Source organism: Leptonychotes weddellii, chromosome 8 (assembly GCF_054177405.1).
Source record: "Leptonychotes weddellii isolate Sample4059 chromosome 8, ASM5417740v2, whole genome shotgun sequence".
NCBI classification, from domain to species: Eukaryota; Metazoa; Chordata; class Mammalia; order Carnivora; family Phocidae; genus Leptonychotes; species Leptonychotes weddellii.
Genome location: NC_138376.1, coordinates 84,566,083 through 84,583,396, shown reverse-complemented (window position 1 = coordinate 84,583,396; position 17,314 = coordinate 84,566,083). Strand labels below are relative to the sequence as shown.

General features: G+C 38.9%; 1 protein-coding gene across 4 annotated transcripts in view; it reads left to right on the top strand.

Annotated features, from left to right (window-relative positions):
* The window catches only part of REV3L (REV3 like, DNA directed polymerase zeta catalytic subunit), a 182,132-nt gene extending 170,589 nt beyond the window's left edge, over positions 1-11,543 (top strand). For all 4 annotated transcript variants that reach the window (XM_081828813.1, XM_081828814.1, XM_081828812.1 and 1 more), the window contains 4 exons: positions 1,319-1,509; positions 2,624-2,870; positions 4,815-5,024; positions 10,424-11,543. In XM_081828813.1, coding sequence (XP_081684939.1) covers positions 1,319-1,509; positions 2,624-2,870; positions 4,815-5,024; positions 10,424-10,564 — 789 coding nt within the window. In that variant the 3' untranslated portion in view covers positions 10,565-11,543. The remainder of the gene's footprint in view (positions 1-1,318; positions 1,510-2,623; positions 2,871-4,814; positions 5,025-10,423) is intronic.
* Positions 11,544-17,314: the final 5,771 nt, after the last annotated feature.

The following is a 17,314-nucleotide window of genomic DNA, read 5'->3' as shown; positions in this document are numbered from 1 at the left end:
ACCCCCCGTCCAGCAACCCTCAGTTTGTTTCCTGAGATTAAGGATTCCTCATATCAATGAGGTCATATGATACATGTCTTTCTCTTTTTGACTTATTTTGCTCAGCGTAATACCCTCCAGTTCCATCCACGTCATTGCAAATGGCAAGATCTCATTCCTTTTGATGGCTGCATAATATTCCATTGTGTATATATACCACATCTTCTTTACCCATTTGTCTGTCGATGGACATCTTGGCTCTTTCCACAGTTTGGCTATTGTGGACATTGCTGCTATAAACGTCGGGGTGCACGTACCCCTTCGGATCTCTACATTTGTATCTTTGGGGTAAATACCCAGTAGTGCAATTGCTGGATCGTATTCTACCCACTGATTTTTATAAGAGCATAAAAAGCACAATAGATTGTTGTCAATGTCAGTCAGTATATTATGCTATATATATAACGTTATATGAATTTGAGATATTATTTAATACTAGTTTCTGAAGAGATATCATCCAATGCATTCTTTCTCCAAGGGTAGAATTGTACTTAAGCCAAATTAGCAAACTAAGTGAGTAAATATGCATTGGTTCCAGGATTCATAATAAGATACAGAACTTTAACCTAGAACTAATTTAAATTCAATCCACTACATAAATCCACTGCATATCAGAAATATTTCCAGCATAGAAAATTCCATCACAATTAATATATTTGTTGACACTATGAAAAAGCAAAAGACTGATTTTTATTTCACTGCTTGGTGATATGACAAACTTCTGTCTGTCCACCTGAGTCTATAACAGGCAAATAAAAAACAATACATGGGGGTGCCTGGGTGGCTCAGTTGGTTAAGCGACTGCCTTCGGCTCAGGTCATGATCCTGGAGTCCCGGGATCGAGTCCCGCATCGGGCTCCCTGCTCGGCAGGGAGTCTGCTTTTCCCTCTGACCCTCCTCCCTCTCATGCTCTCTGTCTCTCATTCTCTCTCTCTCAAATAAAAAATAAAATAAAAAAAAAAACAATACATGAAATCATGTCTGGCTTTTTGTGCTTAAGTATTTCATGTTACTCATTACATAACAAATGTTTTATTTGCATGTTATTTTGATATGATTTTCCTCAAACTACCTGATACTCTGTTTTTAGAAATAGCAAGCTATATAAGATCTCCAAAATATTTTTCAATTTTTAATCATTTTTACTATCCAGTTACTATAGAGTAGATTGTTTAGGTAAATGGCAAATTACCCAGTAGTTACATAACTGAAAATATAACAAAGATGAAATGTACTAGGGGATATTTTTATAAACATATCCTTTTTTTTTTTTTTTAAGATACTTGAGCGTTCTCTAAAGCTGCTATTTGAAACAAGAGATATAAGTTTAATTAAACAGTATGTTCAGCGACAATGTATGAAGCTTCTGGAAGGAAAAGCCAGCATCCAAGATTTTATCTTTGCCAAGGAATACAGAGGAAGTTCCTCTTATAAACCTGGAGCTTGTGTGCCAGCCCTGGAGCTTACAAGGTAATGATGCACACCACAGCAGAACTCTCAGTATCAGCAAGTGTAGTCCTGGGATTCTGAGTGGTTTGGCATAGATGAAGACAGCTAGTCCACAGGCAGTTTCTTCACCTGCCCAGATGAAGCCTCACTAAAGGTAAATAGATGCTCTCCCATACTTTGTAAGCTCTGAAGAGGAAGAAGGAACTCCTCTTTTGGGCTTCCCTTGAGAAACTACTACATTCAGAGAAATTATAATCTGGTACAGAGCTTGAATTGTTGTTTTTCCACATCAAAATCACTAGGTAGTCCTTAATATGGGTCTACCAAAGCACTTTAGAATGATACCAAATGGTATCATTCTAAAATCTAATCATCTAACCAGCTAAATTTTCTCTTCTCTTTCACTGTTAGATTTATGATAGTTCTTACTCTTTGGAGATAGAAAACATTTTAAGCTAGTTGATATCTGGCAACTCATGTTGTTTTTCAGTTAGCAATGATTTACAGTGTAAGTTGTTGTTTGTTTTTTTTTAAGATTTTATTTATTTGAGAAAGAGAGAGCACGAGCAGTAGGGTGAGGAAGGGCAGAGGCAGAGGGAGAAGCAGGTTCCCCGCTGAGCAGGGAGCCCGAAGCAGGGCTCAATCCCAGGACCTTGAGATCATGACCTGAGCCGAAGGCAGACTCTTAACCAACTGAGCCCCACTCAGGTGCCCCTACAGAGTAAGTTTTAAACTGTTACATTATGTCTGCTTGGTGCTCATTAAGTCAAGTGTATATAGCTCTCAAAAGTTGTAACTCTGGGGCACCTGCGTGGCTCAGATGTTTGGGCATCTGCCTTCAGCTTAGGTCGTGATCTCCAAGTCTTGGGATCGAGCCCCACATCGGGCTCCTGGCTCAGCCAGGAGTCGGCTTCTCCCTCTGCCTCTCCCCTGGCTCATGCTCTCTCTCTCTCTCTCTCAATCTCTCTCTCTTTCCCTAATGATAAATTTTAAAATCTTAAAAAAAAGTTGTAACTGTAACATAGAGGTACCACTTGTATTCTCATGGTTTCATAATTGTTTAATTCTCATTTAATTTTCTGGTAAGATGCCTCCATAACAGTTTTTGAATGAATATTTATGTGGATTTAAATAGGAAAATGCTTACTTATGATCGGCGCTCTGAGCCTCGAGTTGGAGAGCGAGTGCCGTACGTCATCATTTATGGGACCCCCGGAGTACCACTTATCCAGCTGGTGAGGCGCCCAGCGGAAGTGCTGCAGGACCCGACTCTGAGACTGAATGCCACTTACTATATCACCAAGCAAATCCTGCCACCTCTGGCAAGAATCTTCTCACTTATTGGTATTGATGTCTTCAACTGGTATCATGAATTACCAAGGGTAAGCCTACCAAATAGTATACCTATGCTATGACTGTAGAGAGAATTCACTTGCAATTTCCAGTAGAACTAAAGATTTTATTTACGTGCTATGAGAGGCAACACAGATGCTCTGTTATCCTAAACTGGCAAAGGTGCCACAGTCTTCTGGTTTCCTAAAAGAAACTTTTAAGTTTTCTGCAAACACCTTCCCAGCTTCTGTCACATTGGCCAAATTATAGAATATTAAAATAAATTCTGCACTATTTCAGTGATAAACACTTAACTAAAAAATAAGCCATAATAAACCAGCTAATAAAAAGAAATGAAGGAGAGTAAAAATTCCTTCAAAATGTGTGTTTAAGAAATATATATAGAATGTAGTATCTAGACATAGTGCTGAAGAAATCAGACTAAAGACTAATGTTAAAAGAACATTATGCTAGGGGCACCTGGGTGGCTCAGTCGTTAAGCATCTGCCTTCAGCTTGGGTCATGATCCCAGTGGGATAGAGCCCTGCATCGGGCTCCCTGCTCAGTGGGAAGCCTGCTTCTCCCTCTGCCACTCCCCCTGCTTCTGTTCCCTCTCTCGCTGTGTCTCTCTCTGTCAAATAAAATCTTTAAAAAAAAAAAAAAAAAATATATATATATATATATATATACTCTAAAGTGAAACCTCCAACTTGGAATCTTGGCCAAGGGAGTTTTGCTTGAACTGTTAGTTAACTCACTGGCAGCCTGAAGGAGTAGTCTGTGATCAGATAATCATCTGGGAGACGTGAGTCTCAGAGAGGAGCAGTTTTTATCTACTGTTCGGAATTGGATCTGCTCAGTCATCTGCTATTGTCTCAGGCTATGAAAGACTGATGGTATTCAGGCAAACTAGTAAAAGTTGATCCTCAAATTACTTTTGATTTCTCAACAAGCACGTATGGCCTCAAGGAAAAGAATAAGCTAGGAAACGGAGGTTGAAGCTGTGCTGACCGCCGTCTGTCGTGCTGCGTCCCAGCTTTGCACCAGAGGCTCGGATGACTTTCATTTCATTAGCAAGAATGCTAAATCAATGGCATTTGTAAGAGGCTAACCTAATAATAACTTTGATGAATAGTGATTAAAAGATACCAGGAGGAGACCAAGGGTTTAATAACAACATGATGTTATTTCAGTGTCAAAAGAGTACCAGAAGACAGATCTCTGAAACCAGTATTAACTTTCAATGAAGAATGCTTAGGTGAAATATATCTAATTACATTTGGAATGTTCCAGGTTTACTCTTGCTTGAATTTTGCACCCTACTGCCTAACAAGTTATTTTTAACCTTCTACTTGCCTTGTTTCCCTGGCCCAGTTGTGTAGCCTTAAACAGTATCCACTCTCATCCTGGATTTCTTCCACTGTCCTCTCTAATCTCCAGTGTCCTGTATGATCTCATACATCTATGTATCTCAACCAAAAAACTGAGTGACAGGAGACCATTTTTTTTCCCCAAAAGAAAAGGAAAAAAAAGAAAAATTATATATGTATGTGTGTGTATATATGTATATATGTGTGTGTATATATTTATCTATATATATATCTGATGATATTAACATGTAAGTTCTGTGAAAGGAAGGATTTTGTTCATTTCTGTAGCTCCATTATCTAGAACAGTCCCTGACATATAGTAGCTACTCACTATGTGTTAGAATGAAATAATGCCTTCGTAAACCTGTAATTAGCATGACAGTAGCAGCTCTGCTGTGAAGCTGGATCAGACTTTTTTTTTTAAGTTTTTTACTTTAATTCCAGTATAGTTAACATACAGTGTTCGTTTAGTTTCAGGTGTACAGAATAGTGATTAAGCAGTTCTATCCATTACTCAGCGCTCATCATGATGTACATAAATGTACTCTTTAATCCACATCACCCATTTCACTCATCTCTCAGCCCACCTCCCTGAGACTTATTTCTGAATTGATGTTTTTATAGATCCAGAAAGCCACCAACTCCTCTCGAAGTGAACCTGAAGGGCGAAAAGGCACTATTTCACAATATTTCACTACTTTACACTGTCCTGTGTGTGATGACCTGACGCAGCATGGCATCTGTAGTAAATGTCGGAGCCAACCTCAGCATGTTGCAGTCATCCTCAACCAAGAAATTCGAGAGTTGGAACGTAAAAAGGAGCAACTTGTAAAGGTATGACCTTGTTAGAAAGACCCAGAACCCCAAACAATCTGATTCTTTAGGGAAATGTCATCAATACTTGAGATATAGTTTGGGATATAAAACTGGGTGAAAAGTGGAATAAAGATTCTAAGTTAATAAACTTTTAAAATATCAAAAATATCATAATTGAACTAATTACCAGATGGCTTGTTTTGGATACTAACCCTTTATCAGATATGTCGTTTGCAAATATCTTCTTCCATAGGTTGCCTTTTAGTTTAGTTGATTGTTTCATAACTTATTTTTTGTTTTTATGGAATAGTGTATTGTGTTTATTAAAACTTAGAACTACAATTTCTTCTACCCAATTTCTTTTATAATAGTATTTTTTTTAAAAGGAAGTACCAATTTCTCTACCATATCTATATACCATTCTCATAAAAATCTGATTGTCATAGAGAATTGCTAATAAACTTGGAAGGCTCACAGTTCTGAAGGTCCAGATAGAAAATAGTTAACATGATTGAGTCTTAATCTGTGCCAGAGAACTGTCACAAATGAGTAAACTGTCACAGAGGGGTTAAGTAATTTGCCCTATGTTACATTGCTAATAAGCAGCTGGCTGGAATACAGACATAAAATGCAGAGATGATTTTTCAGATGTGGGAATTCTAGCAGAAATAACAGAAATCTCTTGAAATAAGTTGGAAAATGAAATCTGAAGAAAAATTATCTAGCACATTTTTTAAAAACAAAGTAGTATATTTCTTAAAGGAATGATTATATCTTATACCATCATATTTTGTATTTTTAGCTTTCAGGCTAGAGAATACAATTTTGGAGTGTAGTTTGTTTTGTCTTGTTTTAGAGAAGCAATATATAAAGTTATTGAAATGTTTGAAAACCAAATAATTAAGAGGTAGGTAGTGTGAGTTAGTGGAAAATGAATCATGCTGATAATAAAGACATCAGGATTCTAGTCTGGACTTCATAATATTGGCCTTGTCCTTTGGCCTGTTTTATCAGAATGCTCTTTTATAAGCCCCTCTAGCTCCAGCATTGTAAATTCTCTTATACAATCATTCCTCACAGTCCTAAAGTAATCCAAACCAGTATGTGAAGGCCAGGCTCTGCACCTTGTCCTCAAGGTAAAGAAGCTATTGAATCAAGACAGAGTGTCAGTCCACAATCTCAGTAAAACTTAGCTGCCACAAAGGTGAACAGGGAGAGAGAAGGCTCTTAAGAATTTGAATATTATATAAAGATTGATTAAGGGTTGGTAAAGCACAGACTATTTCCTCTGCACCATTCTAACTGCTGCAGTTAGTACTGGCAGGAAATTCTTAAGTTTTAGAGAGCACGGCCAGTCATCCAGAATCCATTAAACAGATCTCATTAAGGATGGTGGAATCGTAAAGGTATGATTATTTTGATGCAACCACAGAAAGCCCAGCTTGTTGAAATAAGCTGATTCTTCCCTCTCCCCTTCCACCCTCTAAGTAGTTCTTAAACACCCTCACTTTTCTCCTTCCCTTCTGTTATCATCCATTCTCTCTCCCCTAAACTCCTGCGACAACCTCCTACCTGCCATTGTTTCCATTCTTTTTTTTTTAAGATTGATTTATTTGAGAGAGAGAGAGTGTGCATGTGTGAGCGGGGTGAGGCGGCACAGGGAGAGGGAGGAGGAGAGCAGCAGACTCCCTGCTGAGCACAGAGCCTAACACTGGGCTCCAGCTCACGACCCTGAGATCATGACCTGAGCCGAAATCAAGAGTTGGGGAGGCTTAACCGACTGAGCCACCCAGGCGCTACTGACTCCATTCTTAACACAAGCTAGAATTATATTTTAAAAGTACAAGTCTGGTGCTTTCTCTTTCTCTCTGATAAAATTCAAACTCCTTAGGTGTGCTTTATAAGTCTGTCTCCATTCTGGCACCTTCTTGCTACCTCTCTGTCAGCATTGCTTACCCTTGTCCCTATTACACTCGACCCTCCATGCATGCCATACTGCACTTTTAGGTCCATGAATGCACTTTAATTTCTCCCCTGTTCTGGCCTTTAGAAATCCTGTTCCTTCTGTCTGGAATGCTTTCCTCTACCGCCATTAATCATCATCTACAAGGAATCAGCTTGAACCCCTAGACCCGGTGAAGCCTTCCCTGCAGTGGGCTCCTGCCATAACCTGTTCTGCTTTACTGTGATGAGGTGTAGGTGTCTTCCCCCACTAGAAAGCTAGGAGCCCAGTGAGGGTAGAGACCCTGCCCCTCTCTCACTGCTGAGACGGCTGGGCCTGAGCAGAGTCCAGCCCATGGGGGTAGTCTGTAAAAATCTGAATGAATGAACAGCTTCCTGCTGAAGGCACAGCAGTATGTCACTGGCCTGATTACCAAACAACTTTTAGCCACTTTGTATTAGTTTAAGGTTCTAGTTGGTGCAACCACTGAAGTCCACTGGATGTTCCCAGCTTCTGTTTTATAGGTTGCTGCCCTGGTGATAGCAACCAACCCTCATAGAAAATTCCCTTGTTGGCTTCTATTACAAGGCGCAAATGTGAGCAGGACCTCCAGAGCTACACTGAAGTCAAAGGCTGTGATTGGTCTCTTCCCCGGACCTTCCTGTCTTCTGCCCTCAGTAACATACACCGCACTAGTCGGTGCCATCTATTTAACTAGAACCCTCGGTCAAGATTAGTTCTTATTTCATATAGAAATAGTTTAAAAGAAGGGATGCTGTTTATAAATAAGGATGGTTCATCATCTTTCAAAAGATATTTTAAACTTTAAAGCATTTTTTAAGAGAATTAAAATGTGTGTCCCCTGTGTACTAAGTAATCAGTAGGAATTTTCATAAAGCAGAAATTATAGGAGACATAATAAGAAACAAATATTAGTAATAGATTTTCATGCTTCTCCGCCCAAGAACAATCAAGTGATCAAAAAAGTAGAGAAGATGTAAACAACATATGGTAGACCTTATGATTATATATCAAACTCTGAAACCCAATATTATAGAATAACTTTTCAAGCGTTACAACAAATATCAAAAAAAATCGACCCTATGTTAGTCTGTAAGGAAAGCTTTAAAAAGGAGCACCTGGGTGGCTCAGTCAGTTAAGCATCTGCCTTCGGCTCAGGTCATGATCCCAGGGTCCTGGGATCGAGCTCCACATCAGGCTCCCAGCTCAATGGGGTGTCTGCTTCTCCCTCTGCCCCTCACCCTGCTCGTGCTCTCTCTCAAATAAATAATATCTTTTTTTTAAAAAGCCTTAATATATTTCAAGAAGTTAGAAATATTAGACATTTTATCAATACAATGCTATAAAGCTAGTAATTCATTATAAACTCAGAAAACAAAATGATCATTCCACCTGGAAATTTTAACTTTCTCTTAAACACTACACACAAGATTCTAGACAGCCATAGCAGATCTGATCTCAGAGAAAAATTCATTACCTTAAACACTTTTTTTAAAGATTTTATTTATTTGCGAGAGAGAGAATGAGAGACAGAGAACATGAGAGGGAGGAGGGTCAGAGGGAGAAGCAGACTCCCTGCCGAGCAGGGAGCCCGATGCGGGACTCGATCCCGGGACTCCAGGATCATGACCTGAGCCGAAGGCAGTCGCTTAACCAACTGAGCCACCCAGGCGCCCCACCTTAAACACTTTTAATAATAAACATGAAAGTGAAAATGAAATAAGCAACTGATCAGCTTTCTTATTTTTTCAAAAATTTTCAAAGGATAGCAAAAAGAAAGACTAAAGCAGACTTTTTTTTTTTTTTTGATTATGAGCTAAAAAGTAAGTATCCAGGTTGTAGTGTTTCAAGTTTTAAACATAAGCTGAATTGAGCTATAGTGCTCCAGGGTTTAAATCACCAGTAATGGATCTTGAAACTAAAAATTGAGTTAAATTTAAAGAGGCAAGTAATTCCATCCTGGCTTATCAGGCACATAGAGTGCATAAATATTGATCAGTTTGCCCGGCACCTGACACATAACTGTAATACAGAAGCTCTGTATTTGGGAAGAGATGGGAGCCTCCTGGCAGAGGCTCCTTGGTGAACAGCATAGTCTTCCGAGAGCACGCTGAGTAAGTACACAGTTTCTCAGCAGTTTGCTTGGACAGTATTATAATTCTGAATACAGTAACCAGTCTGCTCAGGAAAACGTGCCCTTCAGTTGACTGGAAGATACTGGGGCAAAGAACAAAAATGTTGAGACATCTCTAAAACAGAAGCTCTTTGAGATACAGATCCGAGAATTAACTAAAGCAGTTTGATTTCTCTCTTAGAAGATCATCTAGAGTAGAGGCAGCTGTTTGGTATCCATTTTGTAAATAACTTGAATACAGTATTCAAATAAAAAATCCAGCCTGTATTTGCTTGATCCTTGGGTCCACATTTAATACCTTTTTTAATTTTTTTAATGTTTTTCATGTTTTATAATCTTTTTAACATATATGTGACCTGAGACTTTGTTAAAAATCTGATCATTGTATTAAGACATAAATGCTTCTCCTGTTAAAAATTGCCTTATTACTTTTCTTTCGGTCAAATCTTATTAAACATCAGAATCACCTGGGGGCCCTAAAAAGTACACATCCTTAGGCTCTTTTGCCTGGAGATTCTGATTCATTGGTCTGGGATGGGGCTCGGGTGTCAGTATACTTTTAATTTTAAGTTCATGTATCCAAGGTATGAGAACTGGTCTAGACTACTACTTTCTAATTAATATCTTTTGGGGTTTTTTCCGTACTGGCACTTTCTCTTCTGGAATAAGAAAATGGATCACTTTTTTATTATTGGCACCTAAAAAGATAAATCTGAGTAATTTGAAAAAAATAGTGTTTATAGCTCATTTAAAAGACAGTCTTTAATGGTAATTGGGTCGCTTATTCGTGGATCTTAATATACCATTGACCCTGAACAACATAGGGGTTGGGGTAACTACCCCCCTCCCAGTCAAAAACCCACATAGGAATTTTGACTGTCCAAAAACTTAATTACTAATAGCCTACTGTTGACTGGAAGCCTTACTGGTAACAGTTGATTAACACCTATTTGGTATGTTACATGGATTATATACTGTATCCTTAAAGTAAGCTAGAGAAAAAAAATCATAAATTAGAGACCTTGTAAGAATTTTGTAACATTTATAGTAGTGTACTGTGAGTTTATTGGGGAAAAAAATCCATATAGAAGTGGACCTGTGCAGTTCAAATCTATGTTGTTCACGGGTAACCTGTAATATCCATTAGGGTAGGCTAGGCTTCAGAGATGAAAATTAGTGAAACTTTCTGTAATGTATGAAGTCTCATATGTCTGCCAGTAATCTATGGTGGGTCAGAGAGGAGGGATTATACAAGTTTGTTGTTAACACATATACATAGGGACTTTCCTATTGTTTTATGTATTCCTCTTATACTTTCAGATATGCAAGAACTGTACAGGGTGCTTTGATCGACATATCCCGTGTGTTTCTCTGAACTGCCCAGTACTTTTCAAACTCTCCCGAGTAAATAGAGAATTATCCAAGGCACCATATCTCCGGCAATTACTAGACCAGTTTTAAATTGTCAATATCACAGAATTCCAGGTGCTATTTTTTTTTCAGTGTTTACCACTAAACTGTTGTGCATGGTGCTTTCTCAACTTTCATCGAGTCAAGTATGTTCACTGTCTCTTATCTGAAGACTGAAGGCTTTTATGCTAACTGAATTAAAAATTGTACTTGTTGATCTCTGAATAGCTCACTTCTTACAATGTACAAATTCTTCATCCTTTTATAACGTATGTGTTGAATTTGCTCCAGTATGTGTAACATCTTGTAAATCCATTTGAGTAGATGATACTTACTTCCCTGTGGAAGGAGCACTGAAAACCTCTTTAAAAAAAAAAAAACAAAAAAACCATTCGTGTGTTTCCCTTGAACTGTCTGTATCAAGACGTGTTACTTAGAGATACTCATTCACTTTATAATTTTGACTGCGAAATATTTTGTAAATACACTTTTTTACTTTTCAAACAACTGAGTAAAATAATGTGCAATGAATTTTATACAAATGATTTTCAAGTTGTTAGGTATATTTCCTCTAGGTTTTGCTTGACTCAGAGTAGAGTTGTTATTTTGATCGAACTGTGCAAACAGTAGTACCATGTGTAGCATTTTGAAACGTTATTTTCTAAAACCGCTGTCTTGCTTTAGCTATTCCTGGGGCATTGTGAGGAACTGTGCAAAGACATTTTTGTTACAAACCTGTGGGCCTGTTGCAATACTTTAAAAATAAATTTTATTCCATTTTTGCTTGTTTTGTATAGACATTTCTATTGCTTCTAAATATGCTTAAAATATTTTCTTTCCTTATGTACTGTACAGTTAATCTTATTTGCCATCATCTTGAACACAAAATGTGTATTTAGAATATTTGTATAACTGTATAAAACGAAAAAGGAATTATGTGGTCAGTGCATTGTTTTCTAAACTGGAAATCATTTTGTTTTAAAAGTTAATGGAAACCATATTAAAGTTGAATAAAATATGAAATACGGCAGTGTGATTATTAATTATCTCCCTCTGTTGGTTACATCTTACCCTACTCTTTTCTGAATTTTAATATGGTCAATTTAATTGATGCCGCAAATTCCCTCACCCAAAACTTGAGGATAAAAAAAAAAAGTAGTCTAGGGGTGCCTGGGTGGCTCAGTTGGTTAAGTGACTGCCTTCGGCTCAGGTCATGATCCTGGAGTCCCGGGATCGAGTCCTGCATCGGGCTCCCTGCTCCGCGGGGAGCCTGCTTCTCCCTCTGCCTCTGCCTCTGTCTCTCTCTCTGTCTCTCATGAATAAATAAATAAAATCTTAAAAAAAAAAAAAGTCTAGAAAAAATTCAGCTCTCATCCTTTTATAGTTACAAGAATCTACTTGTTAGTAGATTTTCTGTGTACACTTTCACTTAGATACAATTAATGGTGAAACCAGGACTTTCCAGAGGGAAAGCAATAATTAATTACATTATTCCTTTTTTTAAAATTGCCCATTTTTTCAATAGAAAGCAGTTCTTATTTTAACATAGAAAGCTCATCTGGTTGTATACCAGAAATAGGTCTTCCATTGCCAAATCAGGACTTCCAAATACTGCGGGGGGATTCGTTTCTAAAAATGAGATGGTAAATATGGAATCACAGAGCTACAAATCCTGTTTCTGCACATAATTCCCCTAAGTTCTGTAGAGATGAACCCTACTTTGAAGGACTTTTTTGTTTATTTGGGAGGCTGGGGCTGGCCCTCAGAATTGGGATTCTATTACCCTTGCATGGCAGTCATTGGTAAACTTTTCTCTGTCTTTTCTAAGTTCTGTGCTAGCAGGACTCCCACTTGCATCAGCTTTCCCATAGTAACCAGATACGGTATTCTCAACAGAATAACTGTTCTCCAGCTCTTTATAATTGAACACATCCAAACTAACAAATGGTTATCAAACCACGAGGACCCAAAACTGGCTCCATTTTACACTCTTCCCATAATCTCTGGTTCCCTTTTCGTAGGAAGTACATCCCTTGGAACACCATCCTCAGAGTCTGCAGCCTAACTGCCTTTTAATGAGATTCATTTGCTGTTTCAGTGTCACCTGTGTTGAAACTTGGACTGACTTGACCAAAAAAAAAATTTTGCAAGAAGCTTGCAGCATACTTTCATAATCATTTTCCCTGCCTTTTCAAAACTATTAATCAGCTATTAATAGTTTTTCACCCAGACCACAAAAAGAAAAACTATTTGAGTAATGCTGGAGAGAGAATGTCATTAAACATGCCCTTAAGTTTGTTAAAACATCATTTTCTCTCATTCTGCCCACTTCCCACCAGTGCCTTTCCCTAGATGTAAAGTATTAACAAGAGTTACAACTGTCTCTCTGTCCCAACCCCATAGAGGTCCCAGTCAACGGTGGGAAACAGGCAAATGCTGAACTTGTAATATTGAATTCTGTATGAACTTCAATTTCCTATGTCTGTGAAGAAGGTCAGGACATAAAAATGTGAACACAGCAGTTACAGAACTTTTAGATGGAATAGTCCTGCCAGGGCTGGAGCAGGCCACCCAGAGAGTCTGGACTCTTCGGCCCTGCCCCGGGGGTCACAGGCCCCTTGCCATGAGTCTCAGGAGGTACACAGTCCCCGCCACCAAGTGTGCTGCCCTGATGACCTAAAATTCTCTTGCAGAGCTAGATTTTATGCCGGTAAATTCTTACAGCTCTGTAGTCTTGATCTTTCCATCTTCTCATTTTCATAATAACTGAACTACAGGGATATTCTTTTAGGGCCTATCAAATAAGCTTGTAAGTTCATTTCTCCACTTCAGAATAGTATTTCTTAAGATATTCACATATTTGATTTTATAAAGTAAAAAGCCTGACTACAAATGACATCAGGGCTCTGCCACGAACAGGGGGGAGAGAGAAGGCAGCAGTGCACAATAGCTATTTTGGGGCTACATATGTCCGTCTCAGCCAGACCTGGAGGACAGTCAGCCTGTGTGCTCCACTAGTGCTCCCCATGATACCTCATCCGACGCCCCTGATACGATGAGACGTGGCCTTGAGCCATTTGGGGTTTCACAGACATGAATGAAATCTAATACCACTAATGCCCCAGAGTTCTGCTTAATAAGTGGCTTTATACAGGAAATTAGTCATGGACCGTCTAGCATTTGAGGTCTGAGGAGGAAGTCCTAAGACGGCACGGAATCCGCTGTGTCTGTCTTGTTGCCTTGTCCATTCCCATAAGCTCTCTTGTCACTTGGGCCAAGCTCCAAGAGTGGCTTACAGAGCAAACATCTTGAGGAACGCTCAGATCTATAAAATGAGGTTTCTGTGTCTATTTGGGGAGGAGAGAATGTGACCAGGGAGAGAGGAGGCATTTTTAAATCCAAATACCATCTTACCGCCTGAGTCTTTAGCTGCACTTGCTACTGCTGCCATCATAGTGCCTCTACTGGGGGGAAGGACGGGGAGATTCCAGGGAAACAGTGGGCTGGGAGTAAGGAGACCCAGGCCCCGGTCCTCGTAATTGCTACTGCGAATGCAACACTTTGGAAAAGCCACTCATTTGGTCATAGAGATCAAGAAGTTTAAAAACAATCATTCTTTGAAGACAGGATAATACCACCTGCCCTGATCACGTGATAGAGGCTTATGAACGGGAATAGGGGTGGATGCAAAAAGTAACACAGATGTAAAGTATTATTCAATAAATATTCACTGAGCACCTAAGAGACGCCACACATTTTGCTCATCTAGAGATACCAAGGTAATCCAGTGTCCTCACGTGTGTGTCAATCTATTGGGAAAGACAGATAAGTAATGACAGTGGTTTTTGGTTTTTTGGTTTTTTGGTTTTTGTGGGGTTTTTTGCCTCTTCCTCTCCTATAGGATGAACCCAAAAATAAGGAAGAGAAAGGCAGCATTATCGAACTCCAGAAAGCTTAGGAATAGAAGACCCCAGGTGGGAACCAATTATTTAAAGTGAGCAGACCACCCTGACTCCACATACGTAGGTGACCACGCCCACCCCCATACAGTTTAGTCTTACTCTATAGCAAATGAGAACCAGAGGGGCACTGAACTTGGAGACACTGGGCACTGATGGGGGCAGGACTACATATACCACAAAGAACAGGGGAATTAACTGGCAGTCTGCATCCTCAACAATGAGGTGAGACCCTCTGCCCCACACCCTGCCAAGGTGCAAAACACCAAAAGCCAAGTCTACATTCCCATATCACTGTGTGTTTCTTTGGCTCATAATAATTACAGGTTTGTTTGGTTTTTTTAAAAGATTTATTTGTCAAAGAGAGACAGCACAAGCAGGGGGAGCGGCAGGCAGAGGGAGAAGTAGGCTCCCCGCCAATCAAGGAGCCCAATGTGGGACTCGATCCCAGGACACGGGGATCATGACCTGAGCTGAAAGCAAATGCTTAACTGACAGAGCCACCCAGGTGTCCCAATAATTACAGTTAATTGTGTGTGCCAACATTTGATATCAGTGTCTCCATTAAATTCTATATATCATGAAGTCAGAGATCATGTCTGATGTGCTCCCCAACATAACCCACCACCAGCATAACACCCTTAGATTACCGATAAATAACGGTGAATTGAAGGGTTTAAAATGCCCACCTGGTGAGAAACTGACAGCAATTCCCCTAAGGTCAGAAATAAGACAGGGATGTCCACTCTCACCACTATTTTTTAACATAGTATGGAAGTCCTAGCCTCAGCAATCGCACAAGAGGAAGGAATAAAAGGCATCCAAATTGGTAAGGAAGAAGTCAAACTGTCACTATTTGCAGGTGACATGATACTATATATACAAAACCCTAAAGACTCCAACGAAAGACTGCTAGAACTGATACATGAATTCAGTAAGGGTTGCAGGATACAAAATCAATATAGAGCAATCCACTGTATTTCTATACACTAATAATAAAGGAGCAGAAAGAGAAATTAAGAAAACAATCCCATTTACAATTGAACCAAAAATAATAAAATACCCAGGAATAAAGTTAACCAAGGAGGTAAAAGACCTGTACTCTAAATACTATAAAACACTGATGGAAGAAATTGAAGATGATACAAACAAATAAAAAGATATTTCATGCTCTTGGATTGGAAGAACAAATACTGTTAAAATGGCCATATGACCCAAAACAATCTACAGATTTAATGCAATCCCTGTTAAAATACCAATAGCATTTTTTTCACAGAACTAGAACAAATAACCCTAAAATTTGTATGGAACCACAAAAGACCTCAAATAGCCAAAGCAATCTTCAAAAACAACAAAGCTGGAGGTATTGTAATCCCAGATTATAAGACATACTACAAAGCTGTAGTAATCAAAACAGTGTGGTACTGGCACAAAAATAGACACACAGATCAAGAGAACAGAAGAGAGAGCCCAGAAATAAATCTTCAATTATATGGTCAATTAATCTTCTACAAAGGAGGCAAGAATATGCAATGAGAAAAATACAGTCTCTTCAACAGACGGTGTTGGAAAACTGGACAGCAAAATGCAAAAGAATGAACTAGACCACTTTCTTATACTATACACAAAAATAAACACAAAATGGATTAAAGAACTAAATATGAGACCTGAAACCATAAAAATACTGGAAGACAAATACAGGCAGTAATTTCTCCAATACTGGTCATGGCAAAATCATTCTAGATATGTCTCGTGAGGCAAGAGAAACAAAAGCAAAAATAAATTATGGGGGCTACATCAAAATAAAAACCTTCTACACAGCAAAGGAAACAATCAACAAAACTAAGAGGCACCCTACACAATAGAAGAAGATATTTGCAAGTGACATATCCCATCAAAGGTTAGTATCCAAATTTATAAAGAACTTATACAACTCAACACCCAAAAAACAATCCAATTAAAGAAGGGCAGAAGTCCCCTGAAACAAATAATACATTATATGTTAATTAATTGAATTTAAATTTTAAAAAAATTTTAAATAAAAATTTAAAAATTAAAAATATTAAAATTTTAAAATTTAAAAAAAGAGCAGGAAAAAATGAACAGACATTTCTCCAAGGAAGACATCCAGATGGCCGACACATGGAAAGATGCCCAACATCACTAATCATCAGGGAAATGCATATCAAAACCACAATGAGATATCACCTCACACCAGTCAGAATGGCTAAAATCAAAAACACAAGAAACAACAAGTGTTGACAAGGATGTGGAGAAAAAGGAATCCTCGTGCACTGTTGGTGGGAATGCAAGCTGGTGTAGCCACTGTGGAAGTATAGAAGTTCCTCAAAAAGTTAAAAACAGAGTTACCATATGATCCAGTAATTCCACTACTGGGTATTTTCCCAAAGAATATGAAAACACTAATTCAAAAAGATATGTGCACCCCTATGTTTATTGCAGCATTATTTACAATAGCCAAATTACAGAAGCAGGGGGAGGAGCAAGATGGCAGAGGAGTAGGACACCTGGATTTCGTCTGGTCCCAGGAATTCAGCTGGATAGGGATCAAACCAATCTGAACACCTACGAACTCAACAGGAGATCGAAGAAAAGAATAGCAGCAACTCTCTGAACAGAAAAGCGACCGCTTCCTGGAAGGCAGGACGTGCGGAGAAGTGAATCCGAGGCGATATTCGGGAGGATAGACGGCGGGGGAGGGACCTCTGTCAGCCGCTTCTGGCAAGTGATAGAGCCACGGAGCACAAAATCGGAACTTTTAGAAGTCTGCTCTGCTGAGGGACCTCGCTCCAGTGGCTAAGCAGGGGGTGGAACCCTTGCT